Source organism: Phragmites australis, chromosome 4 (genome assembly GCF_958298935.1).
Source record: "Phragmites australis chromosome 4, lpPhrAust1.1, whole genome shotgun sequence".
NCBI lineage: Eukaryota > Viridiplantae > Streptophyta > Magnoliopsida > Poales > Poaceae > Phragmites > Phragmites australis.
In genome coordinates, this window is record NC_084924.1 from 1,421,917 (window position 1) to 1,447,518 (window position 25,602).

At 42.5% G+C, this 25,602-nt stretch overlaps 5 protein-coding genes across 7 annotated transcripts in view; 2 read left to right on the forward strand and 3 right to left on the reverse strand.

Annotated features, from left to right (window-relative positions):
• Positions 1-457: 457 nt before the first annotated feature.
• LOC133915057 (glycine-rich RNA-binding protein RZ1A-like) lies at positions 458-3,780 on the forward strand. Of its 2 annotated transcripts, XR_009909286.1 has the most exons (5): positions 458-728; positions 1,392-1,504; positions 2,074-2,592; positions 2,747-3,066; positions 3,140-3,780. XR_009909286.1 is itself a non-coding variant. In XM_062358059.1 (4 exons), the coding sequence occupies exons 2-3, from the start codon at positions 1,394-1,396 to the stop codon at positions 2,557-2,559; spliced, it is 597 nt and encodes a 198-aa protein (XP_062214043.1). In that variant the 5' UTR covers positions 458-728; positions 1,392-1,393; the 3' UTR covers positions 2,560-2,592; positions 2,747-3,780. The 2 variants fall into 2 exon arrangements, 1 of the variants encoding a protein (XP_062214043.1); XM_062358059.1 differs by having other exon boundaries at positions 2,747-3,780.
• Positions 3,781-4,029: 249 nt separating this feature from the next.
• LOC133915059 (abscisic acid 8'-hydroxylase 3-like) lies at positions 4,030-6,472 on the reverse strand. The gene is made up of 9 exons (XM_062358063.1): positions 6,267-6,472; positions 5,861-6,179; positions 5,625-5,777; positions 5,271-5,531; positions 5,092-5,178; positions 4,601-4,679; positions 4,409-4,515; positions 4,206-4,324; positions 4,030-4,120 (listed from the first exon to the last, which is right to left on the reverse strand). The coding sequence occupies exons 1-9, from the start codon at positions 6,470-6,472 to the stop codon at positions 4,030-4,032; spliced, it is 1,422 nt and encodes a 473-aa protein (XP_062214047.1).
• Positions 6,473-10,460: 3,988 nt separating this feature from the next.
• On the forward strand, positions 10,461-13,793 carry LOC133915058 (actin-3-like). Of its 2 annotated transcripts, XM_062358061.1 has the most exons (5): positions 10,461-10,597; positions 11,799-11,862; positions 11,968-12,361; positions 12,464-13,080; positions 13,366-13,793. In XM_062358061.1, exons 2-5 carry the CDS (start codon positions 11,803-11,805, stop codon positions 13,429-13,431), a joined length of 1,137 nt encoding a protein of 378 aa, XP_062214045.1. In that variant the 5' UTR covers positions 10,461-10,597; positions 11,799-11,802; the 3' UTR covers positions 13,432-13,793. The 2 variants fall into 2 exon arrangements, with proteins under 2 accessions (XP_062214045.1, XP_062214044.1); XM_062358060.1 differs by lacking the exons at positions 10,461-10,597; positions 11,799-11,862 and having other exon boundaries at positions 12,150-12,308; positions 12,467-13,080.
• Positions 13,794-14,341: 548 nt separating this feature from the next.
• LOC133915060 (ferredoxin-3, chloroplastic) lies at positions 14,342-16,309 on the reverse strand. Its single transcript, XM_062358064.1, has 2 exons — positions 16,100-16,309; positions 14,342-15,044 (listed from the first exon to the last, which is right to left on the reverse strand). Exon 2 carries the CDS (start codon positions 15,026-15,028, stop codon positions 14,573-14,575), a length of 456 nt encoding a protein of 151 aa, XP_062214048.1. The 5' UTR covers positions 15,029-15,044; positions 16,100-16,309; the 3' UTR covers positions 14,342-14,572.
• A 2,132-nt stretch (positions 16,310-18,441) lies between these two features.
• Positions 18,442-25,602, reverse strand: part of LOC133915066 (protein GLUTELIN PRECURSOR ACCUMULATION 3) — an 87,947-nt gene continuing 80,786 nt past the window's right edge. The window contains exons 4-18 of the mRNA XM_062358072.1: positions 25,299-25,437; positions 25,178-25,206; positions 24,957-25,053; positions 24,818-24,873; positions 24,594-24,701; positions 24,025-24,081; positions 23,435-23,526; positions 22,634-22,718; positions 20,895-21,047; positions 20,216-20,310; positions 19,953-20,129; positions 19,771-19,874; positions 19,216-19,285; positions 18,986-19,078; positions 18,442-18,883 (exon numbers count right to left, since the gene is read on the reverse strand). Coding sequence (XP_062214056.1) covers positions 19,019-19,078; positions 19,216-19,285; positions 19,771-19,874; positions 19,953-20,129; positions 20,216-20,310; positions 20,895-21,047; positions 22,634-22,718; positions 23,435-23,526; positions 24,025-24,081; positions 24,594-24,701; positions 24,818-24,873; positions 24,957-25,053; positions 25,178-25,206; positions 25,299-25,437 — 1,322 coding nt within the window. The 3' untranslated portion in view covers positions 18,442-18,883; positions 18,986-19,018. The remainder of the gene's footprint in view (positions 18,884-18,985; positions 19,079-19,215; positions 19,286-19,770; positions 19,875-19,952; positions 20,130-20,215; positions 20,311-20,894; positions 21,048-22,633; positions 22,719-23,434; positions 23,527-24,024; positions 24,082-24,593; positions 24,702-24,817; positions 24,874-24,956; positions 25,054-25,177; positions 25,207-25,298; positions 25,438-25,602) is intronic.

Genomic DNA, 25,602 nt, shown 5'->3' on the forward strand with positions numbered 1-25,602 from the left:
GTGCCACACAGTACTGTTACATTGTTGCGGAGGGAGCGTAGGCATGCATTTTTGTCAGGGTTACTGTAGCAACACTGTTCGTAGTGCTGCAGTGGGTCCCGAGGGGAACACTGTTTACAAAGCAGCGGGATCGAAGAAAGTAAGTAGAAGATAGAAAATAAGATAGTTGTTGGAGATAAAAAAATAAAAAATATTATAATAATAATAGGATGTTATAATATTATTTTTAGAGATAAAATTTTAAGTAGCTGCTAAAAATAACCTTAGATTAGATACTTACGGAACTTGTCCAGTAGAAGAAAAATGATACAGTAAAGTGAAATACTGTTGGTACAGAGACATGCTACAATATTGCTGCAGGACACTGTGCACCGCTGTAGTGATCTGTATTGTCTTTTCAGCACAGTGCCAACTGCAGAGGATCCGTCTCCTGCAACAGCATATGCCGTGCCCGAGCCCGGACGGCCGGACCGGACCCGGCATCCGCATCCGCACCTGCTACGCGCGTGCGTGTCCCCGGCTCCACCCCCATGAAATATCTCCGCGCCGCTGCTGGGATTTAGGGTTCTAGGGGCGGTGATTATTCCCCATCTCCTTCCTTACAAAACCCCGGCCGCGTTCCTCCTCGATCCAGACCCTCGCTAAAAATAGCAAGGCTGAAGTCGTCGATCCGACGTGCCTGGTCTTCTTCCTTGGTCGTCCTTGGGCTCTGAATTTCGTTTGTTCCTGTATGATTCTCATCTGTTCTGCTGTTCTAGTCAGATTTGGTTGGGCTTTGTTAAGCTCACGAGTGCTTGCATCAGTTCTGATATGAAGCTTGTCTCTCATTCTGTTTCGTATCTAACGCAATCCCCAGATTATGACATGTCAATCGTCGAGTTACATGTGTGCGTCGAATGGTTAGAGAGTTTCTCTCTTTTCTGCGTTCTTCTTTCGATGTGAACGTAGTTAGGTTTCTCTAGCTTATTTTTTTGGTGAAAAGAATCGTTTTCTGCAGATTTGCATTTTGATTGACTTCGTGAACTGATTAGAGACTTATTTTTTGTAAATTAGTAAAGGGGCAACTGATTAAATCAATTACCGTGAGCCTATGCTTATTTACAGTTGCTTCGTCTGTTATACGATTCGACTTATATGAACTATCACAGTATCACTGGACTTTGATAAATTATTGCTTTCTAGGAAACCTTCGGAAAAATTATCATAGCAAACATTTTGTTGGTGGATTTATGTTCTTTATTTTGTCGTATAATGAGTAAGGATGGCTTAGAAATTGTACTGACCCAACTGCTTGTTCTAATCACCAGAGAATCCATAGTATTCTTTTTTTTTTAATACGCTCTAGCTTCCTACTTGCTTATGTGCTGTATTTGTTTCTTTATCTGCTAAAGAGATGGCTGATGTTGAGGAGTTCCGTTGCTTCATTGGGAACCTGTCCTGGTCGACAACTGATGATAGCCTCAAGGATGCGTTTGGCAAATTTGGCAACCTCACCGAGGCAAAGGTGACTTTGAGAGCCTCTCATCTTCTTTAGTTTTGCAGGGAATTATCTTTTTTTGTTCATATGATAATATTGGAGATTGTTTTGATAACTGTTGCTTGTGATAGTTCTGTACTTCTGTGCATATCCTGCTGTATCTGCAATGAATTTAACCATCTTTTGCGATATAAAGAGTCTTGGTACATTCAGTATGCTTAAACATGTGTTTGCCTATCTATTTAGAGTCATGTTAGTTTGTCTCCAAAAAATCTTAATTTTAATTAAGATGGTCAAGCACGGCTTTTCCCCTTGCTCTATCTCCAAATTTGTGCCGTATGTTTAATCTTCGAAGGTTCCTAACAAATAAGTCTAGAGATTAATACAGTATTGGTATCAATATTGATCTTACGTTATTTTATTCCTGTCTTCCTTAGCATCTTTGGAAATATTCTGAATTATTCAGTATTTTTAACTTCTCATCTCTTAACATATAGACACTGTTGTTTCTACAATTTTGCCTTGTATTTTACTGGTCATTCAGCATGGCCTCTTATTTATGGTTACTTTAAGTTTGTTTTGCTGGTAATATGCAGGTTGTTCTTGACAAGTTTTCTGGCCGATCTCGTGGTTTCGGCTTTGTGACTTTTGATGAGAAGAAAGCTATGGAGGATGCTATTGAAGGAATGAATGGACTGGACTTGGATGGGAGGAACATCACTGTTGATAAAGCTCAGCCACAAGGACCTGGTAGAGACCGTAATGGTGACCGTGATTTTGATCGCGAGCGTGGATCTCGCCATGACCGTGGCCGTGACTATGGTGGTGGGCGTGCACCGCGTGGTGGGGGTGGTGGGGATTGCTTCAAATGTGGAAAACCTGGTCATTTTGCTAGAGAGTGCCCGTCTGGGGATGGCGGGAGAGGGGACAGATATGGTGGCAGAGATGACAGGTATGGTGGTGGTGGTGGCGGTGATCGTTATGGATCTGATCGTGGTGGTGATCGATACTCAGGCCGCAGCCGAGATGGTGGCAGCTATGGGGGTGACCATTACAGCCGTGACCGATCTGGTCCCTACTGATGGCCTAGTTCTCGAGAAGTATGTTCCATCCAGGTATGGAAGTCTATCTACTACTATAAGGTTTGTTATCATGTGTCTGGAACTTTGTGATCCAGTAGTTGGAGAATTATGATGTACCGTGAGAAATCAGTTGCTTTGTTATGAGACCATATTACTGACCGGTTTATTATCGTTTCCTGCTTGCCAGGCATATGACTTGGTCATAGTGCTTGGCGCTTGGATCCTGCATGTTTGCTTGATATGCTATTGGCTGGAATCCAGCTTGTTAAAAGGTGGATTTTGTCACCATGTGTTGATGATGCTGGTCTTAGTTGTGCTTATGGGGATTAACATAAATGCTTGGGATACGGGGATCGGATGGCAAGTTGTGTGTTCTTGTTTGTGTTATTTCGGGGAAGCAAGGGATCAACTATATTCTGCTTGAACACACCTACAAGGAAATCTCTCTGGTTCTTGTCACCTCTTCTCAAAGCAAGCAATGAATCATCCATAAGGGAAAATTAACTGGTAATCTTTTCAATCTTTTATCTTCAATATTGTGTTAACACGTCATTTTTAAATGACTGTTTTGTTTTGGCAGGCTTCTTTTTGGTTATTTGTTCTCTTGTTCTGAATTGGTTACTACCGTCGTAAGATCATTTCAGTTGTCTCGTACTAGTCTGGCTGAGTTGTTCCATGAATGCAAGGAGACATTCTTTGGTTCCATTCTATGATGTGCCGTTTGTATTGAAGGACCTCTGCAACGTAGCATACTGTTTCTGCCTTTCTCTTGGGTGCCATAATGCAAAGAGGTTATGGTTCCTTTGACACGCTGGAGTGGCTGCCTCTGGGTTGTTTCTTTAGTTGTCTGGTTCCTTGTGGCTTGAGATCAAGGATCATGCTTATGCAGGCTGGGTGAATGTGATGCTATCCGGTTGCTGTTCCTTCTACGCTGCACCACTAGAATAGCTACTTCTGCCCTGTTTTTTAATAACCACCCGCTGCTCTTTTGAACTCTCCAATGATGTTATGCTTCATCGACAGCATTCTAGTTGTTGCTTGGTCGTCTCATGGGATATGTTAGTCTTGATTTTGATCATTTTTTTCCTAGTTCACCTTATCGGGATGTAATGCACGATCGTTTGCTGTTGATTATCAGCAACTTGAATTTGTACTCAACTGCGTTTACATTGGTAGTAAGATTTCTCCCATTTTTTAAACAGCTCGGTTGACGAGTTCTGCCATCTGCTAGCCATGAATCCAGCGGATTCAGTTTCGTTTCGCGCACTGCTGTCCGCTGTTTTTCACAGCGTGTGATTTGATTTTATGTCGTTGCACTCATGCTTGCAAAATATTCAGAAATTCTTCATTTTGTTGGGAAGTGCGCAGTACAGCACGACAACCGTAGACTGTATCTTTCTACTGTATCTGTATCTTGGTTCATCTTGCTGTGGAGATGGAGTTCCGTACATGAGCCAGACGAATCTGTTCCTAGAGCGCGGTAGCTATGATGGGATACTTGTTCTTGGGCATGCGCACAAGCGTCGGCTGCACCGAGTCGTCGTCGTCCAGCGCCTTCCAGCTGCAACCACAACGCAAATCGACCGAGCGTCAGCTGCAGCTGCAGCTGCATCAGGTGTTGGGTTTCTTGGCCTGCTGCTGGTTACCTGTATCGGCAGACGAGGTGGTGGATGAAGACGCAGATCTCCAGGCGCGCCAGGTTCATCCCGGGGCACATCCGCGGCCCGCTCCCGAAGCCCAGGAAGCTGTAGGGCTTGAGCGTGAGCTGCGCGGCACACGGCAGGAGAGGTGGTGAGTTCAATCAGCGCAAGGCTCGTTCTGCTAGCTCGTCAGTCTGCCGGAAGCTTACGTCGAATCTGTTGGGGTCGAACCGCTCCGGGTCGGCGAAGACGGCCGGGTCGTGGTGGATGGACACCACGTCCAGGTTCACCGACGTCCCCTTCTTGATCTCGTACCCTGCGAATCCACTTCCTCGTAGCGTCAGCAACGACAGCACATACATACAGTGTGATACTATTGCGATCAGATGCTGCATACTGACCGTCGATGCTGAAGTCCTGTGCGGCTTTCCTTGAGAACCATGGCAGGATGGTTGCCCTCCTCAGGGTCTCGTTCATCACCTGCAATGGTAGCACAGAGTAGAGCAGTAGTGATTGTTTAGCCTATGTTTGTTTTTTTATTGTGATTATGGATTCTAGTCCTAAAAGTAAAAGCAAAAACAAGTTGTCATAAAAACTGATTCTCACACTCATAAGTTAAATTGTACTATAAAATTCCATAAAGTAAGAAGTTTTCACAGATTCTACAAATGTACTAGATTATCACAATATGAAGCTAAAACAAACACGCTCTTAAACATACTAAGAGATACTAAGTTCTCTCTGCCCTTGGGAACGCCTCAGAAAAGATTGCTCCTAGACTGTTCACAAGAAATCCTAAACCAGTCTAATCAGTAGCGATGTCGTGACACTAGTAATTTTCAGATGAACGTAATAGAACGGAAGCGATTTTGTTTCATCTTCCTGAGCTTACCTTGGTGGTGTAAGGCATGTTATTCACGTCCGACCATCTGAGATGCGACGTGCCGTTTAACCTCTCCTTGATCTCCAAATGCTCTTCCTGCAAACATAGCATTGACCACACCACTCAAATCAGCAATAGCTGACAAGCCTGAGGGCTGAAACAACCTGAATGCATGCATGCAGACTCACCCGTAGCTTCTCCAGGACATCAGGGTTTTCTCCGAGGAACTTGACGAGCCACGTCAGGCCCGCCGTCGTCGTGTCGTGCCCGGCGACGAGCATCGTCAGGATGTTGTCCTTGAGCTGCGAGTCCGTCAGCTTGTCGTCGCCGGCGCTGCCGTCCTTGGCGTGCTTACTCAGGAGCGTCTGGAGGAAGTCGTTCCGGACCTCGCCGCCCTCCCTTCTCCTGGAAATCACCGAGTCCAGCATCGCGTACATCCGGTTCCTCGCCTGTTTGATCGATCAAGCAACCTCACGATTGAATCATCTTTGACCATGCAATCAGTGCAAATTTTAAACTATTTATCTGTTGATCAGGTGTACCTGTAGGCCGCTGTGGAAGGCTGTCCCTGGGACTTTCAGAGGCAAGGACGCGAAGGAAGACGAGATGACCTTGAAGTTGGCGCGGAACTTCTCTTGCTCCTCCCCCTCCGGCTCCAAGCTCATCAGCATGTTCGCGATCACCTTCAGCGTGAACTGACGCGCACAAGAAACCAAAATCTCAAATCAAGATCTGAAGAAAATCTTGTGAAAGATTTCAAGAATTAGAGTCTGCTTACAGACGAGGCCTCCTCTAGGACAAGGACTCTCCTGCCGAGCCATGTGTCCAGCGTCTGGACGGCGAGCTTGTTGATGAAGTCGAAGTACTTCTTGAGCGCGTCGTTGGAGAGCGGCTCCCCGATGAGCCGCCGCAGCTTCTTGTGCTCCTCGCCGTTGGTGGTGAGCAGGCTCGTCGGCCCCAGCACCTGCTTGCCGGTGTAGAACAGGTTCAGGCTCACCACACCGTTCTTCCCGGACAGCAGGATCTTGGCCGCCTCCCGCCCTGTCATGAACACCGTGATCCTTCCCAGCACGTACGTCTTGAACACCTTGCCGAACCTGAAAAAGATCAAACAAAGTCGCAATCCGGATCAGTCACTGATTGCAGCAAACATCTTGTGTTCATAGCGTTAGAATGCAACTCACCTTTTCTGCCTGTCACGCATGAAGCTGAGTATGCCGGCTGGGCTCGAGAAGTCGGAGATGAAGGAGACGGTCTCGCCGATGACAGGCCAGCCCATTGTGCCCGGGATGTCCCTCATCTCCTTTGAAGAGCTCCGTGACCTCAACCAGATGAGGCCTGCACAGGCCACTGCCACGGCTACAAGCACAGGAGCTCCAAAGATAGCCATGGCAGATACCGAAGTAGCTCTGTCTTCAGAGATCTGCGCTGCATACCATCAATGTCAGGTGATTATATATGTACTTCAATATTTGTTTTGAAATATCTGGTTCCTCGGTAGCATCTTCATCTTTGTTATCTTTTCTTGTCATCGTTACACGCGAGGAAACCATTTGGAGTTTCTTTGTTATCTTTGGTGTCTTATTTTGTCATCGTTACATCCTTGAAGTTTCTTTCAATCTGCTCGGTTTTTCCCTTTTGTTGTCTTTGTTTTCTCGGGTGGGCACACGTACTGCACTAGATCGTCCTTTTGGATCAAAGACTACGTCATTGCTTTGGCAAATATTTGGTTATATTCCTGCCGATAATTAAAAACATTTGTGTTTCTTATGCAAGTTGATGAAAGGTACAGAGGAGTGCCAAAGAGCGACCTAAGCTTTGTTTTGTGCCACTGTACATGCAGAGACATGCCTTGGTGTTAATTATATTGTTGTCACAATGTCACTGGCCACTGCTTGAAAATAAAAATTTCTGACTACAAGAGAACAAGCTTTGGACACTGAACAATCCTGCTGGAAATAGACATCATTATCGCCCTTGTTCAGGTGAATAAGCTGTTATATGCCTGCCATTTGTGATGAGCAGATGCGATAGCGAGTTCTTTTGTAGTTTATACCAAGGTCTTCGCCCACTAAGATTTTTTTTGGTCGCAGCTCCCAGAAATTTGAGATATTCCACATGTCGATGAATTTGGCAACTGGATGCGATCATTCAAGTGATTCGATCCACGAGAAGGCTAGGAATTGCGTTTTTCATGGTACGTTTCTGAAACTGATTTTTTTTTAATAGAACCTCTAAAGAAGGTATAAGTTATCTGAACCTCTGCTTGCAAGCTGCAACGAGACGGATTTCTCAGCTTGGCATCAAGTAAAGAAAGAATACACTCATTCAGGCAAATAGAAAATCAAGTATTCCATCTGCTTCCAAATACACGTCGCTTAAGACATTGGCATGGTGTCCAATACACACAGTCTTTTCTAATTATAGATTACAAAAGATTATAAAGTTTAACACGTGCTAAATCTTTACGACTGACAAGCAGATTAAACATATGAATGATTCCACTAGAGCTATATGTAACGGAGCAATGCCGTGCCTAGGCCATGTCTAGCGACGGTGGCTCAATTTTAGCAGTATGTGATATTCAATTGGTTTATATAGCTCGGAACAATTACAAGTACGAGCCAAAAAATACAAGAAAAAACAAAATCAATACTAGTGAGCCTGCCAAACGGCTCCAGTCCGCTTGATAGCAAAGTTGTGCAGTTCTATGGGCAAAGGGGCATGTTTGGTTCACAGCTCTATTGTGAGAAGCCAAAATTTAGCGAGAGGTTTAGATAATGGATCCGTCTCCAGGGGTGGAGAGGCATCCCCCCAACCCCCACAACGATTCTACGACTTCCTCCGTTGGACTTCCTCACGTCCTGTCGTGCCGCACCGCCGTTGCCGGCAGGAGCGGATCCAGCAATATAGAGTGTTTCTACTCATTTTTGTTGATTTAGTGAACTGTAGATATTTTTACTGTAGCACCAGAGTTACTGTAGCTAGCAAATTCCCGCTCGATTTTTAGGCTAGGTCCGCGTGGCCGGCCGCCGCGCTCTGCTGCAAGCCAGCCAATACTGCTCCATCGAGTATTCTGTATTCGAGTCAGACCTAATTCGAGTGATTCACATCGAGATTCAAGGCACAAGCACTCAAGCAGGCTGCAGGCGGACGTCCGTGTGTACACATCGAGCCACAGATGGATTTGCGGTAAATTGATCTGTACACATCCGTGTGGCAAACATTGATGTTGTTTATTTGATAATTGATTATTGATAGTTCCCAAATTTGATTATTGATTAGTGGTCGAGATACAGTATGATTTGATAGTTTTATAGCCAGTTAGCTAATCTGCTACATCAATCATTCACTTACCTAATCTTAATTTGTTAATTAATAATTAGTGTGCTTTGATAATTTGATAGCCGGTTGCCCGGTTAGCTTAGCTAGTGTTAATTATATTAGGTATTATTTAGTTGTGATGATTAATTTATGATGCCGCCAAATAGCAGGCCGCAGGCGGATCGCTGCTCGCCGGATCGCCATTGTCTCATTCATCGATAGGCCGGCTTCAGAGGCTGTTCCTTACTTTGAACAGGTATTTAGTCTGGGCTTTCTTACTTATGGTGAATGCCTACCTTTTCTTTTTCATACCTTGCTGTTTTCTCTAAATTAGGACTTACGCTGCCAATCTTCTGATACTAAGTAGGTAGCATGAAAATTGGACCAATAGTAACAGTTGATATTGAACTTTCTAGATAATCGTGATTAAGAGAAAAACTGGGAATCACATGGTGTTTAACAATATAATGTGTTTGTGTGACCAAGTAGGTGATACATGCATCTAACTTTCGGACACTGCATGGAATTATTCAATCTTATATTAGGTATTTTATACATGTGATGATTAATTGATGATAACGACATGCCGTGAAAAATCTATTTTCCCTTTATTTTCAATTCCAGACTGCATTGATAGCAATTAATTGTTGACTTGTTTAGTCATGAAGAGGCTAAGGACGATCAATAGTTTTTATAAGCCAGTTAATTCAAGTTCCGGTTACGCTAAAAATACTAATACGACTATTGATCAAGCTATTGAAGCAGGCTGATCGGTTGATGTGCAAATTCTTGATCAGAATATTTCTATATCGCAACAAGATCAACAAGTAAGAATTGTAACTACAACATTTGAGAGGGATCCAGGTAAACACCTTCAGATTTGGGCACTCCCTCCAGCGGAACAAGATGAAGCTAAATAGTTTTTATATATTTGAGGGCCCGTATCAACCAATCTTGGTAGATTACCCATTTAATAATTTGTCAAAGTATCGTCATCGATTCAATAGCAATTGGTTTACAATTTTTTGATGGCTAGAGTACTCTCCTCACACTAATCATGCATATTGCCCGCCTTGTTTTCTATTTTCAAAGAAGCTAACTGGGAAGTGACTCTCCCGCTAATCATCACTACCCATCGGTGGTTCTTCGCCACTACGGCGGGTCGACCGGCCTCCCCGATAGTCCCTCTAACCCCTCCAGACACAAGTAAATATCTATCCCGAACCATAAATCCCCAGACCCCAACCTTAAATCATCCACCTCTAATATCAATTTCTTTTGAAATTTTAGCGATAGAGAGATTTGCAAGATCTCAGTCACTATTAGATAAGAGCATCTTTAATAATATAGATATTTATTATCTATAATAGTTCTACATATCACTATAGATACTACTATAAATAACCTCTCCAATAACTTAAATATAGCACAATCTATAACATTAATATAGATCCCACATATAATAGATCGAAAGATTAATAGAATAAATAAGTAGACTAATAAGTTCCACCAATGCCTCACACATGGATGAGCCACAATGGTCAGTGCAACGTGCCCGTTGCTCACGAAGTCGTGCGTGTGGCTAAAAAAATGAGTAGTGCTCTAACTTTTATTTCTCCTCGTGACTTCTTGTTTTATATGGATAAAAATCTAACTTGGGCATTTTTATAACTAAGTTAAAATACTCCATCCGTTCAGAAATAATATATATATTTTTTAAAAAAGTTAAATTTTATGTATTTTGATTAATATTTAATCAAATTATAAGAATGTCTAGTGTATAAAATTTATATAACTAGGTTTACAATTCAAAATAATTTTACGTTTTGTAGCTATAAATGATATATTTTATGGAAAAATCTTAACCAAAATTTAATTTCAAAGGTTGAGAAAAAAATAGATCTAATATTTTTAAACGGAAAGAGTATAGTGTTACAGATAGAGGCCAAATTAGAGCGTCTGAAATTTGGCTTGCCCCGTGCCCCCTTGTTCCCGCCACCGCAGGTATAAAACGGGACACTCCGCAACCGTCTCCTTTCCCCTTCAGGGCAGAGCAGGCAGCGCCAATCTCACCGCCGCCTCCTGCTCGTCTCCCCACCTCGGCCGGATCCTCCACCGGCCGCTCCTCAGTCCGCCGCCGCCGCCACAGCGCCGCTCCTCTCCCGGTCCAGTGGAGCTGATATCTTTATTGGTAAGCAATCCTCTCTTCCTTGGATGGAATCCCCTGTTGGGAAAGAGTTGGGCTGGTCTCAATCTTATTGCTCGGTTGCTCTGACGTCTGGATCCGTCTATGTCGTTAGCGCTGCGCAACTGCAGTCAGCGAAGAGGTTTCAGTTCAGCTGTTAGGCTTATGCAGTATGTTACAAGCCTAAAGTGATCTTTTTGTGGGTGGTGCTAGCTTGATCGTATCCTGTAGGCTATTAGTATTGTTCCCATCGACCAAGAGGGGAAACTATCCATAAGATTCATTCATGAATAGTTGGATCCTCGGAAACAGAAATGGATTGATATGAAGATGCTCTTATATCTCATCTCATGGTGCTGGTTCTGGTTTCAAGTTGGGATATCGGTTACTCGCTCACTTGGGGCAATTTGTGGGAAATGAAAGACTAAGTGATATTTAGTTAGGCGTTTCTGCTCATCCGTCTCGGTGGATACAATAATAGCTGCAGAATCTTTGCCATTCATTGGTCAAAATATCTTGGTGTAAACAGCTCAACCTGACAACTTTATATTTTGCTAACTGCCTTTTTCTTATTATTGTTATTTGTGAAAGAACAGTCCAGTTGAGAATTTCTTTTGCTACCTGGTATCAGAATGTTGGATGCAACTACAGGCTAATTTCTGGCACATGGACTTTAGACCTCCATAATCTACGGCTAAATGAATTTCTAACAATAGGCTGGATTTGCAGCAACAGCAATAATTGTGATCCAGTACAGCTGTAGTTTTATTCAATTTGTTAGACTCAGTAGCACATGGGTGAGCAAGTGAGCATGTCTCTGCCTGCAAGGACAGCTTATGCCAGCTTATTACTCTCTTTAGTTTCTTGAGCATAATTGACCCACTAACGCTATCGTAGTGCTATATGTTTTCCTTCAAAGTTGTTAGTCCTATTTACCAGCTTGTCCTTTGTTCAGTAGATTCATTGATGGTGATAATCTTACTACAACTTAGACTAGAGATAAGATCTGTTACATACTTTTTTGTTTCTTTTACTTGGTTATCTTGAATTGTTCTTAATGATCATTAGATGTCTGAAAAGTAGATGGTCTTTCCCTCAGCAGCCTTAATTTTAATTTTCAAGCAATCTAGCATGAACTAGGTTCAAAATTTGTGCTGCAACAAGTAAATGTTTAAGATGGCCTCTGAATCCTAGCTGTCTTGTGCAGATCAATGGCTGACGGTGAGGATATCCAGCCACTTGTGTGTGACAATGGGACCGGAATGGTCAAGGTTTGATGCACGTTCCATTTGTTCATTGATTCTTTTCTGAAACCTGTAAAAGGAGTTTTTACAAAAAAAAAAAACCACCCTCCCCTCTATCTCTCCTCTCTGCAGGCTGGCTTTGCTGGTGAAGATGCGCCCAGAGCAGTGTTCCCTAGCATAGTTGGCCGCCCTCGGCACACAGGTGTAATGGTTGGAATGGGCCAAAAGGATGCCTATGTAGGTGATGAGGCACAGTCAAAAAGAGGAATCTTGACCTTGAAGTACCCCATCGAGCATGGTATTGTGAACAACTGGGATGATATGGAGAAAATATGGCATCACACCTTCTACAATGAGCTGCGTGTTGCTCCCGAAGAGCATCCAATTCTGCTGACAGAAGCTCCTCTAAACCCAAAGGCAAACAGAGAGAAGATGACCCAGATCATGTTTGAGACATTCAATGCACCAGCGATGTATGTTGCCATTCAAGCTGTTCTTTCCCTATACGCCAGTGGCCGTACAACAAGCATGTGTCCATTTTCTCGTATTAACTGATGAGTTTGTCTAAAATAATTATATTTCCAATTCTCTTCATTGGTGATATGACCCCATTCTACCCATGTCTGTGCAGGTATTGTGCTTGATTCTGGTGATGGTGTGACCCACACTGTGCCAATCTACGAGGGATATGCACTTCCTCATGCTATTCTCAGGTTGGATCTTGCTGGTCGTGATCTGACTGACTGCCTAATGAAGATCCTCACAGAAAGGGGTTATTCCTTCACTACGACTGCAGAGCGGGAAACTGTAAGAGATATAAAGGAGAAGCTTGCCTTTGTTGCCCTTGATTATGAGCAGGAGCTCGAGATTGCTAAGAGCAGCTCATCTGTCGAGAAGAGCTATGAGTTGCCTGATGGGCAGGTCATCACAATTGGTGCGGAAAGGTTCAGGTGCCCAGAAGTGCTTTTCCAGCCCTCGCTGATTGGTATGGAAGCTCCCGGCATCCACGAGACCACTTACAACTCTATCATGAAGTGTGATGTTGATATCAGGAAGGATCTCTATGGCAACATTGTTCTCAGTGGAGGAACAACCATGTTCCCTGGCATTGCTGACAGGATGAGCAAGGAGATTACTGCCCTTGCACCGAGCAGTATGAAAATCAAGGTGGTGGCGCCTCCTGAGAGAAAATACAGTGTCTGGATTGGTGGTTCTATCCTCGCCTCCCTCAGCACATTCCAACAGGTACTTATTTACATGGCCCTTTCTTTTTGTCATAGCATTTATGATTTATCTTATTCTGGAGACAGTTTTTAGGTGTCTTTTAAATTTAACATCTTCATTTTAAGTGAAACTGATAATCAACCATCCAGCCAATTAGTCCTGTAATTCCTCGTGGATGGGAATACATCTAAATTGTGAATGACAATGACGTTTTACTCATGCTAGTTCAATTTGGAAGGAAGTATTGTTTCACTCCTCAGATCCGATTCCCAACACTTCTTACTCCAATTCTTTTTCCTGTTGCAGATGTGGATATCTAAGGGAGAGTATGATGAATCTGGTCCTTCAATCGTCCACCGAAAATGCTTCTGAGCTTTCGGTCGTGACTTCTTGTTGTCTCCAGTCGTGTGAGAGTGTCTCTATGAAGTATATTTCGAGTTTCTGCAAGCAGTTTGCGCATGTGCTAGTATTACTGCGTGAGGGAAGAGTAGACCCAACCAAGCCTTTGTTTGAGATGCCCTGCTTTTTAGTGATCCAGATGCCGTTTGTCCTGGTGATGTCGATAATAGCGTGTGAGAAATGTATCGGTTTGGCTTCAGCTATCCTGTCCGTAACATTAGCTATGTATATCATTACCTGCTTACGTGTTGGCTGTATGTCGTTTTCTCGTCTTCCGTATGGGTCGAGTACAGTGTTATCAACTTCACATTTCGTGGTGTTTTCTTGCAGATGATTACCCATTAGCGGTCACACCTACACCTATGATATCTCCAAATATTTTTTTCCTACAACAGACGCCACAACTTGTGTTTTAATCGGGTAGGGAAAAAATGATACTCATCGAACAATTAAATAGCTGTTCCTAACATAATGAAACGTCAAACAAAAATGAACCAGGTACAGCATAAAAATGAAGCAAAATTAAGTTGGGTGATTGATGTCGAGTGCATAGCCAAATCGAAAGGCAACACCAGTTCGGGTAGGTAGAGGACAATAAGAGCCAAACGCCACCGGTCCAACGCATTACCAACCATGGCATTCGCTATCAAGATGACAAACGCCAACAATTAACTTCAGCATCCTCACCCCATGAGAAGCTCAAGGTTCTTGGCACAGAAAGTGATTTGGATTATGGTATGATTTATCTCGAGCATTTTTGTCATATTCTGCAGTTACTCACGCATCCAGACCAAGCACGTGACAGAGCCAGTTTGGAACTTTGGATGGTAGCTGCTACAGTGACATTCAGAATCAACTACTGAAAACACCAGTACACCAAACATATAAAAAAGCCATGAAATTATACTACTATGGCATCGCATCAGTTTTTTATTGACTAGCTAGTATTTCGATGGGTTCCCAATCTTAATGCACCAACCCTGAACTTACATTAACGGAACATAAATGACAACAGCCAGGCAAGTTTGATGCCAGCCGGTTCACACAACTGATAGGAAAAATGGAGGTTGCTTGACAACACGTGAGAGCATTGGTCCCTTGCCAGAGTGAAGCCCTAGTACAGGTCTCCTTCCTTGTGAGTGTGGATGACGCAGTCGGACTTGGCGTAGGACACGCATGTCAGCACATAGCCTTCACCCTGCTGAGCGTCGTCGAGGAAGGATCCATCCGACTGATCGACCGTGCCGGCCTCGATTTTGCCGGCGCAGGTGGAGCAAGCACCAGCACGGCACGAGTATGGCAACTCCACACCGGCATCCTCAGCAGCGTCGAGGATGTAGGCGTCGTCTGGAGCCTCAAACTCGTGCTCTTGTCCTTCTGGTGTGACGAGCTTCACCTTGTAGACAGCCATCACAGAAACGTCCAATTTCTTGGAGGTCTTCAGGCTTGGGACCTGTGTACCTTGGCTGAAGAAGCTCAGAGATGAAGGGCTCTTCACCACTGTCTGGGAGGCCTGAGTTCTAACATTGCTCAAGAGCGTGCAGGAAGCTGCAAACGTGCTGGTCGACATCTTTGAACCTGACAACCTTCAAATCCAAGGAGAGGAGCACAGTCAGCAATCTCAACCATCATGGTCAACTTAAGCAACATACAAAAATTATGAAATCCTCCTAATATAGCATGAAAGAAACACTAGACACTAAGCATCCACATATGAAACATGACCTAATTATCAGAATGTGTGTTGCAACCACGTATCAGGAAAAGCCACTTCCAGAAACCAGATAGTAATCAGTCACACAATTATACTGCTCATGGGTCACAGTTGGGAGCCACACTGGTCAGAACAGAAGTACCAATTTCTAGAAAAAGTTTCAGATATTAACATGAAAATGACCAAAATCTGCGTGAATATCGCCACCAGCTCTTCATAACACCTAATATTTTCATGGTAACAAACAGGTCATAGGTAAACACAAGGGGCTGCTGATATATGCCAATGGTATCTACCAATGAAGAAAAATGGGCACATGACAGCCATTCCCTGCATGAAAAGGGCACGGTTACTCTGCGGAGCAGTATGAGAAAGGCAGGCATTGCATATGCTCCCCGCCCTTCACTCGAAGCTCCAGGGGCATAATACATCGGATACTCTCTTTTTTCCTTACGAAACTTGATAGAACAAGCGATTTGATGAATAAAAAATCCAAAAATATAACAGATGAGGTAGAGGTAACCACGCAGGCACTGGATTCCCCGAATCAGGACAACCGAGTACAGAAAATAGAAGATGTTCACCAGTCATGCACATGTTAGCACCCCCCCCCCCCCCCCCAAAAAAACAAATCCAAAACCATCCCTTTTTTCTCGTCAAGATGTACTACAAGACTACAGAAATCTGAGGGGGCTAAAAGCTATAAACAGCGTCTCATCGAATCCAATCAAAGCTTAGCTCCAAAGCATGGTCTTTTCTGATAATTCACCGAGCCATGGTTCCAAAATAGGACACAAGATCCCACGACCAACTAGGCTACCAGAGACTAGCCCGGTTCAGAACTCGCGAGGACACGCAACGGATGGGGGAGAGGGATCCTCGAAACTCCAGGCCGGACGCCCGGAAGAGCGAGGGAGAGGGAGGTACCTCGCGCCTGAGGCGGCGCCGACGCGGAGATCGGAGGAGATCAGAGGAAGCGGCGGCGGCGCGGTGGCCTGGTCTCTTCCTTCCCCTTCCCTCGCGCTCGCGCCGTGTCTCCTTCCGTCACCCTCGCGGCGTGGAGACCAGAGAGAGGTAGGGGGTGGAGTGGAGTTGGCGGCCGAGGCGGCGGCCAAGCCCTCGTATTTAACGACGCGGTTGCCCTTGCTGGCTGGCCGGCTTTGGGTGCGGTCGAACCGAATCCGGGTGCGCCTGCCGGGTTGGTGGGTGGGTGGTATTAAGCAAGTGTAGGTACCAGGAATAGTGTAACCATCTCTCAAAAGAATAAGTATAAATTAGACATAATGTAAGGAAAATTTATTTATTTATTATTTATCTGTGTTTATAATGAGATGTATTGTCCCGTATATAAATTAAAAAAACTCTAAGAGATATAATTCCAATAGAGACATATTCCAGGCCCGCGGCGAGGTGAAGGGGGTGGCCGCTGGTTTCGGGTCGACGACGAGGTGGCGGCTACAGGCCCACCATATTTGCTACTCGATGCTATAGATCTGGTTTATATTGTTATTGCTATGGGCTACTGTATTCATGCGTATGCGTGCTATGCATATCTATTTAGTTGTGAGGAACAATAGCATCGAGAAAACATACATGACGATCTCATACTTTTCAATCCTTGCGAGCAATTCGTGTCGCATAGGGCATATAGGCTAGGTCATGACATGCCCGCTCGATGCAGTGCATATCTGTCCCACTAGCTTGGTCTTCGGTAGAGCTTCATGCTGATAACGTATTAAGTAACCATTGCTACCGGGTATAGTCCTACAATCCCTCGAGAGAACAATTACAAATGAGACACGATATAGGAGAAAAACCGTTTATTTTTTATTCATCTGTGTTTACAATAAGAGTTGATGTCTCGTATATATAGTGTTAAAAACCCCTAAGAGATATAATCAATCTCAAAGAAATATTGATCTATTCCGATAAGATCAAATCTTTAGAGATCAAGATGGACTCAAATTCTGTTGTAAAACTTCAGATTTCCTAACATGTGGTTTCTAGTTTTTGGCTCGCAACTCATTTCGCTTGACTGGATCCATGGAAGGTTCTGGAACTGAGCAGGTCGCATTTGGGCCAGGGAGGACTGGACTCGGTTTGGTTTGGGCCGGGCCTAAGACCATCTTCAACCATATTCTATTTATTTCGTTCTCTGTCCCGTTCTCATTCCTTTTATTTTCTCTCATCTCCAACAGTTTCTCTTCGAGGGGAATCGCGAAAGGAAAGGAGAGATAATCCTGTTCTGAAAGGAATGATTTTAGGAATATCTTTGTGACGGAAACCGTGAAGGGAAATCATTAGAGCGCTGAAGTGAATGAAAATTCTCTCAACAGGAATATAGACCTGAAGGAAAGGTTGGTCTAACAAACAAAAGAAGCTGTGCAGGAGTCCTTTACTCGATAAGGAAAAAATTATAGAGTACCGTGGTCCGGTCAGCTACTCCAGATGAATTACGTTGCAGCGTCAAAACATCTGGGCACCTAACCTAGGAAATGCGTAGCCAGGAAATGCATGATCGTGCAGCATCAAGAACGTAGGATTTTTCACGGATTTCTTGCATGAAATAAAGTCGAGCTGTTCTTTTTTATGAAAGCCCAGTCCGAAACATGCCGTTATCATTTGCGAAGCTGAAGGCTGCATTTTCCACCTTTTGTACACGCATGGACAATGGTAAGCAACACATGCGTTTGAACGTACGACCGGCTAGACTTACCCGGCGCACATGCAATGCAATGCCCTTCTGGTCAGATCGGCAGCAGAAGGGCGAGAACATGTGCCGCTGACCATAGTCTCACGCGGGCCTCGACGACGCGCGGCTTGGCACGCCGCCTCACCTTCTCGCATCACGTGTTGCTGTCCCGTTCGATTCGTCCAGTGCATGCAAACGTACTTGTCCCAGTTCCCACTTCCCAGTCAGGTTCAACGTAATTGTCCCAGTTCCCAGTCAGGTTCAATGTGCCATCCTCCAAAAGAAACGAGAAAATCATGACCCAGACTTGAATTAAGAAACGAATGAGGAGGAATGGCTCCATGAGTCCAGCAATCACTTGTGTGTTGTGCGTCACAAATGGCTCCGAATCAGACATGCATCCCCTACTGAATAACAGTTCAGTAATTCACAGCTCGAATTTTTTTCAGGGTTTTCCGTAATGGATTGATAAAGAAACCACAACACTGGTCAACAAGTTCGAGATTACACAAAAGCTTTCAGAGCCTGCAGATGCCCGCGCCCAAATAGTGGGCAAAGTTTGTGTGGAGAAAAAACGTTAGGAATGGAGATGTGTTACTGCCGACATTCCCCAATTGTACTTTTCTTGAACGATGTATCATGCATGGATGCATGGGACAGTTGTGTATATTTGTACAGCCAACCCACGCAGAACATACAATTATCTAAAATGGGAAGAAATGGCGCGCTACAGGGAGGTGAAAGCAGGGATCAAAGGAGTAGAGAACAAGCGCGAAGTGTCTTCCTGTCAACTTCTCGATCCCAGGAGTTGTCGCTTCAATTTTAGTTCAGAAATGATAGGTCCTAAACGTGTTCATGATGCACAATTCTACGAATGTTCTTCAGCCTATCTTTGAGAGAAAAGGTTTGGTACATCGGCCATCACTGTGTTGTGCCCATGCTACCCAACAATCAGAGTAAGATGGCACATAAGCTGCTTCCCTTGCTGCCTTCTTAAGTTCCAAATTTCCTGGTAAAACCTGAAGCATAGATGATGATATAAGACCAAAAACTAAAGAATTTATGACTACAAAAGCAGAAAATGGTGTGCGAACACAGCGGTTAAGTTCAAAAGCACCTACCAAGCAAAGAGGCACAACTTGCAAGATGCCATCTCATGTCAAAAGCAGCCTTCCATACTCACTCAACAAGATGGGAATGTCATCCATGCGCAACTGAGGTATACCAGGGATACAACACAGTGATAAGTAGGAGGCAATGAAAAAAGAGAGTATTATATACAAATATCATCAATTGATTAGAGTTGATCATTTGTGGTGGATTACCGGATTGCATAAACTACTATACATACCTGAGAAACACTTTTCAAATGGAAAAACCGGTGAGCTTCCATTTCACGAAAAACTGTAAATGGATTTCCCCTGTACTTGTTGTAGCAAGAAAATGAAATCATAATTGATGCAAAAAGAATGCTACCAAATATTTTGCTCAAATGGAGAATTTGATGATTAGATAATGAAGAATTATCCTTTTCTGGCATAACAAGCTCTGACCATGGCCGAATTACTTGAACCTGCACAATTTTTAACCAACAAGTACACTAGAATCCTACTGAAAATACCGTGGTTTATTTTGGACTGTTTTGCACCTATCCATGTCAAACAGGTGGGATGGCATGGAAATGTAGCATAAGTTCCACGATAAAAATACATAATTGAAATGACAAATTCAGAACATTCAATCGTGCAAAATTCACAATTACTATTTGTCCAAAATACCCAATATGAGTTCATTTCTAGCAGTTATGGCTATCATCATGACAAGAGAATAATTCATGGACCAGAAGAGAAATGGTTAAATAAGCACATAACGGATGCAGAAGGGAGACTGAAGAGTGGAACCATACGAATAGCGTCGGAGGATGAGGCGTTGATAATCCCTCAGCAAAGGGCCTAGTTCCTGCAGTTGTAGTGAGCTTGCCGGAGAACTTTTCCAATGATCACGAAGTACCTTGATATCACACAAAAATGTTAAAATCCCCTCAGAAGCAGATACAGGCGAGTTACAGTAAAAGTGAGGCATAAGTACCTGAATTGATGCAACCTGGTCACTAGCTGGAAGCAATTGACCAGCAAGCCTAGAGGACAATTCCACAAGTTCTTTATCATTGATTTCGTCAACAAAACTTGCTGAAACTTCCTCAGAAAGTGGAATTCCCAGTCGTTTGGCCAGTTCAATTATTGGAGACTCATCAACTTGCAGCTCCTGTAATCATCAGATATTTTAGAAATTACAGGCTTTTCTGCAACATGATATTTTCACAATGAATTCCCACACAAGCAAGCACATACCTTTAACTTGGATTGCTGGGCATCACCAGTCATAGTGCTAGGTTTGCTGTTTGAATCGCTGTTAGGAGCTAAATCTCGTTCCGCAATAGGATCATCTGAGCATAAAATAAGATAGAATTTAGAAAAGGAAAAATTATCGCTCCTCATCAAGCATCACAGAGTAAAAATCAAGAGAGTTAGGGGAAAGGTTACAGAAAATAAAAAATGGCTAAGCTACATTCCTTTCATTATTATTATTATTATTTGGGCCGGGGGGTAACGAAATATGGAGTTAATTCAACTCATTTCACACAATTTGGTAAATGAATCTGAATCATCCAGTTAACTAGAAAATGATAACAACAATTAGTCATATGAGTTCCTTTTTTCTTGTGATCTTACAAATTGACAAAACTCTTCTCATTTAACAATACTGAACCACCATGCATGGACGCTTAAAGGGTATCACTGCAGGAATATGAATCGAACAATTTATGTGCAGTACTTTATAGGCCAGTTCAAGTTTAGTGAATTAGGATTTAGTGCTCATACATGTAAATACTCTACTACCTGTGCATGCTGGCTGGACTTGAAGAGTTTTAAACATCTAGCAATTGCAAAAATAAATGGAGCAGAAACTCAAGATATCAATATACTGATATAGTTTATTCTTTTTCAGACAAGCATGAGATAATTATACCTTCAGGAACAAGCCACCACAAATCGCCAAACGTATTCTTTCCATCAAAGCCACCAAATAAAAGAAATCGAGACCCTATGGAAGTCATGGAGTGATATGCCCGAGGAGGGGGTGGTTCGTTGCTTGTTGGTAGACGCTTCCACTGAACAGAGACTGCAAGGGATCGAAGTATTAGCCAACAAAGAAGTTGTAATGTTGAAATTACATGAAGTGCCGGTTCCTCGAAAAGAAGACCGTGAGTGAAAAAAAAAATCAATGAAAGGTTGTTGAGTGATACATTGGTTTTGAGGTTTGTGGCCAAGTAGTTTATTAGCCAGGTAGGTAGAGAGAGCATGTGTTCTCAATCTACCCATAAAAAAACAGGCTGATCCTTTTGAGCTGATATGTCGGAGGTTTTACCTAATTGGATATCTGCATGGATACATGCCAATCAGGGGGGTTCAAGCATGCCACACAGACTGGATATATCAGTTCAAGAAAGGGACTGAATTCACTCATCATTCTGGTTGCCTGGGAGTTGTGGAAGCATAGGAATGCTTGTGTCTTTGAGGGTGCTAGTCCCTGTGTTCAAAGAGTTTTATCTGTAGTTTCTGAAGAGTGTTTGTTGTGGTGTTGGGCTGGAGCTAAGGCTCTGCAACAGCTTCTTAGTAGGTTGCTTCCTTTGGCTGTTTAGGCGTTTCTTGGGCAGTGGACGTCTGTTTTTCTTAGTGTGTGGCGCTAAGAGTCCTGTAATTGGTTCTTGGGGAAGCAGGCTCTGCCTCTCCTCCGTTGTTTTTATTCTCTTCTTAATGAAATGACACGCAGCTCTCCTGCGTCGTTCGGAAAAAAAAAATCATGGACATGTGCTGAATGAGAATGTGCCAAGTGCCATGCAAGATGGGTCAGCATTAGAGACAAGCAATGAATTAAGGAAATTATCCTAGCTGTCTGTACTGCGTTCAGTAAATCCACAATAACCTAGTTAGTCACTTTTGGGTTGACAGTGGTGAGATCTATCAGCGTTGCAGTGAGCTTTGGGGGTTGCAAGATTGGCTTTATTTGAGGGTGTTAGTTCAACACTGGCTATAGTATATGCAGGTGAGTATAATATTAACACCTTCTAAATGCCTCATCAAATGAAGTGACTTCCAACACAGATTATGGTGTATGTGGTTGAGTATCATATTAAAGCCTTCAAACTACTATATCAACAAAGATAACCCAAACAATGCATGCACAGACTTATCTGACATGCATTTTGTATATTGATCAATGGTGATAAGTTAAGCCATATTTACCAGACTAGCTTTTCTAGTCTTCATGATTGATGTTAGGATGTGATCCATAGTTAACACTCGTTTACCTTAATCACAAGCAATATGGGTTGGCGTAACTAAGGCTCTGTTTGGCATTGAAATGGTTTTCAAAAGAAATTATTTATAGGATGTAGTAGTTAGTTTATTTGGAGCTGTGACGGCAAAATCTTACTGGTTCGGTGAAGATTCCCTTAACTAATTACATTCCACAGCGTGGTGTAGAGCAGCCCCAAACTGGCCCCAAGCAACAAATAGAATCAACCAGCATTAGATCATTTTCTTCTTTAGGTTAGGCCTAGAAGTTTACTTGTGGAGTCGCATCTTAAGTTAATTACCAGTAAGCATTCTTTTGTAATATAAAATAAAAACTGTTTAACTCAACAAAATTGTTACAAAGATACGGCGTGTCCCTATGCACAAAAAAAAAATACAATCACATCTTACCCCTGTCTAAAATAATGCATTCATTGTAGTACACATCATATCTACTTAGCCAACCACCAGTTCCGTGTCCTCCAAATAGCAAGAGCTGACAAGAAAAATCTACATTTCTTCAGTTATGTGATTGTGCAACTAAAATTTTGCAAAAGAAAATGTGAGAAGAAATCCAACAGAGCCCATCTCCTGATTATATAAACTCTAGAACTGAATGATTAGCAACTTGAGCCTTGAGGTTGCAAAGGCTCCAGTAAAGAACAAAGGCAATTATTTAAAATAAATAAATGATTGAATATAAACTTTTAGGCCCTTTCATTTATGCAGTTAATGACAAGGAAACAAGGCTGTGCTAATTTTTTTTTTGCTTCCATAACCAACCTAAGTTGATGACAATGCGTTGAACATACTGATAAATCTGATACCTAAGATCTTAAAATATCAGAGATTGCAGAAGGTAAATAATAATTAGCATAGCCGCCAAAGGGATACCTAGAAGGCTATTCGTTATTGTATTCATTGTAGCAGGAAACTCATAGCCTCATTGAAAACAGGGTCAAAAACAAAGTTCCTACTGTTCTATAATAAATCAGAATGAATCAAGGAGTTCTAAATATTCATCATCAATGCATTTTGATTTATATGAGGTGGCAATGATAGTTAATTAATATCTAATACAGACATTCAAGTAGGGCTAACTATCCAAATATGTCATACGACAGCTATCGAATACTTTATACAAGTGCACTCAGGAAGTCGAAACAATTCTAAAAGCAAAGTATGCGTGTATGACGGGATCAAATTACATACATAAGGTCCACCAGATGCTACTGAATGACCACATCGTGGAGAGGGAGATTGCCCTGGAAGCTTCAGTTGTGTCCAACCTGGTGTCTCATTATCTTCCGAAGTAAACAAAATCAGGTTCCGACTAATTGGTTACATCAACTGAGAAGTGCAATTCCATACTAGCATACAAATGAATGATGAGCTAGATAATTCAACAGGAGAAACATTGGCAATAATATTTGTCAACAAGCACTTAACATATATCAAATAAAAAGGGTGATTTTAGCTTTCCTCAATGGTTAAATAATACTGATGGGCCATCTCAAACTCCATGTCCTCCAAGAAAGCAGGAATGGTCATACAGGACAAGGAAGATGTGAGGGTATGCACCCTGGCTTTTGTCCTTAGGTATTAAAATAATTAAAAAAAGGTCATCTAATCACATCTGATCATGATCCACAACAATTCAAACTGGCTAAATTCCAGATGCACTGTTAGTTCCACTGGTGTCATCATCAACGGGGCTAGCATATGTTGTACATAGCAGTCAGGAAGTTAGGATGCATCTTCTTTCAATTAAAATAGATTTACAAATAAATAGAAAGAGATACCTTCTTCAGTAATACCCTTCAAAGCCCATAAATCACCCATTATCGGTCCTGCTCCACCTGTGGGAAAGAAGATATAAAGTAATTGGAAATAGGCTGATGATGGCAAAAAAAATATGCATTAACTAATCACTGGAAATCATCATCACACATTCACACTACAAATTCTCATCAGGAAAATAGTTTGCTTTCCACAAGACAATCCACATGAAAATCAAATAGCAAGATCGCAGCTATATGGTTGCTATTAGGAAATAAAAGATAATTCAAGTAAAAAAGAATATTATCATTAAAAAATCAAAAGACAATGCACATGTATAACTAAGTGAAAACAAAAGGTTGATAAGGACTCGTTTTTTCAATACTGAAATATCCAACTGCATCAAAGCATATTAGTTTCACTCATCTGTTAGATTTCAAAGATATTTAAAATAATCAACAAATTTACTTTCAATTTCTCGATGAGGGAGGAATGAGAAACATATCAGCTTGTTGCAACGTAAGAAATAAAAACGGAATGATAAACCACAATCTTTGAGGAACCCACGAACGAATCAAGAAATAGCAATCACCTCTGCCTCCAAATATAAGCAGTCTCTTCTCGATCATGGTTGCAGAATGCCCACATCTTGGAGGTGGCACAGATCCAGTAACCGCTAATTCTGTCCACTCGAGTGACACTATACAGCAGAGAATGCAAGAAATGAATGCTCAACTTTTTGTGCCATCTTCAATAAAAATTAAATATTTAAATTCAATTCCCAATAAAGATTGAATAAAGAAGCAGTTTGCCTACTTGTGTCCATGATATATACATCTGACAGCCACTTCTTGCCATCCCAACCACCATACCTGAACAAAGATGAACGGAATGTCTGTCACAAGTGATGATACATGCAATAATGACAAGGGAATGCATACCAGATAATACTTACATAACAATTTTTCTGTTTCCTATAGCTGAAGCAGCAGCAAACTCCCGTGGTGACGGCAAATCACCAAAGCCAGTCAGCTCCGACCATTGCCATATGTCTGAACATGAAAGAAGCATCATGATTCATGACAGTGCTTAGTGGTCACACAAACCCCCAAGTAAAAGTGAAAAGAAAACAAGGAAAAGGAGGTCTTAACAATTTGATGAGACATAGAGGCTTACCAGTGTCTAGCATCCAGAAATCACCTAACCTGGGAAATAAATACTGAGTAGTAAATAACAAGCAAGGAAATTAGTTATGTTATGCTTCGAACTCTGCTGGATAGCTGTATGGATTGCATACCTCTTGCCCCCTGAACGGCCACCGAAGATGAACATGTTACAGTCAATCACGACAGCTATGTGAAACGCCCTTGGGCTCGGGCTTGCCTGCCCGTCCGATCCATTACCAGTGCACTCAGGTGTGTACCATAGCTTATTCTCTGCAATATAAATTGTATTCAGAAGTCTAAAAGGCAAAGCTCCTTGTACTTCAATGCCTATGCTGCCTCCATAACAATCGTAAGCATCTAAATGCAAACTACATCTCTAAATCTGACATCCCTTAGGTTGTGTCGCAGTGTATGCATATTTGCTTCGATGCGGCC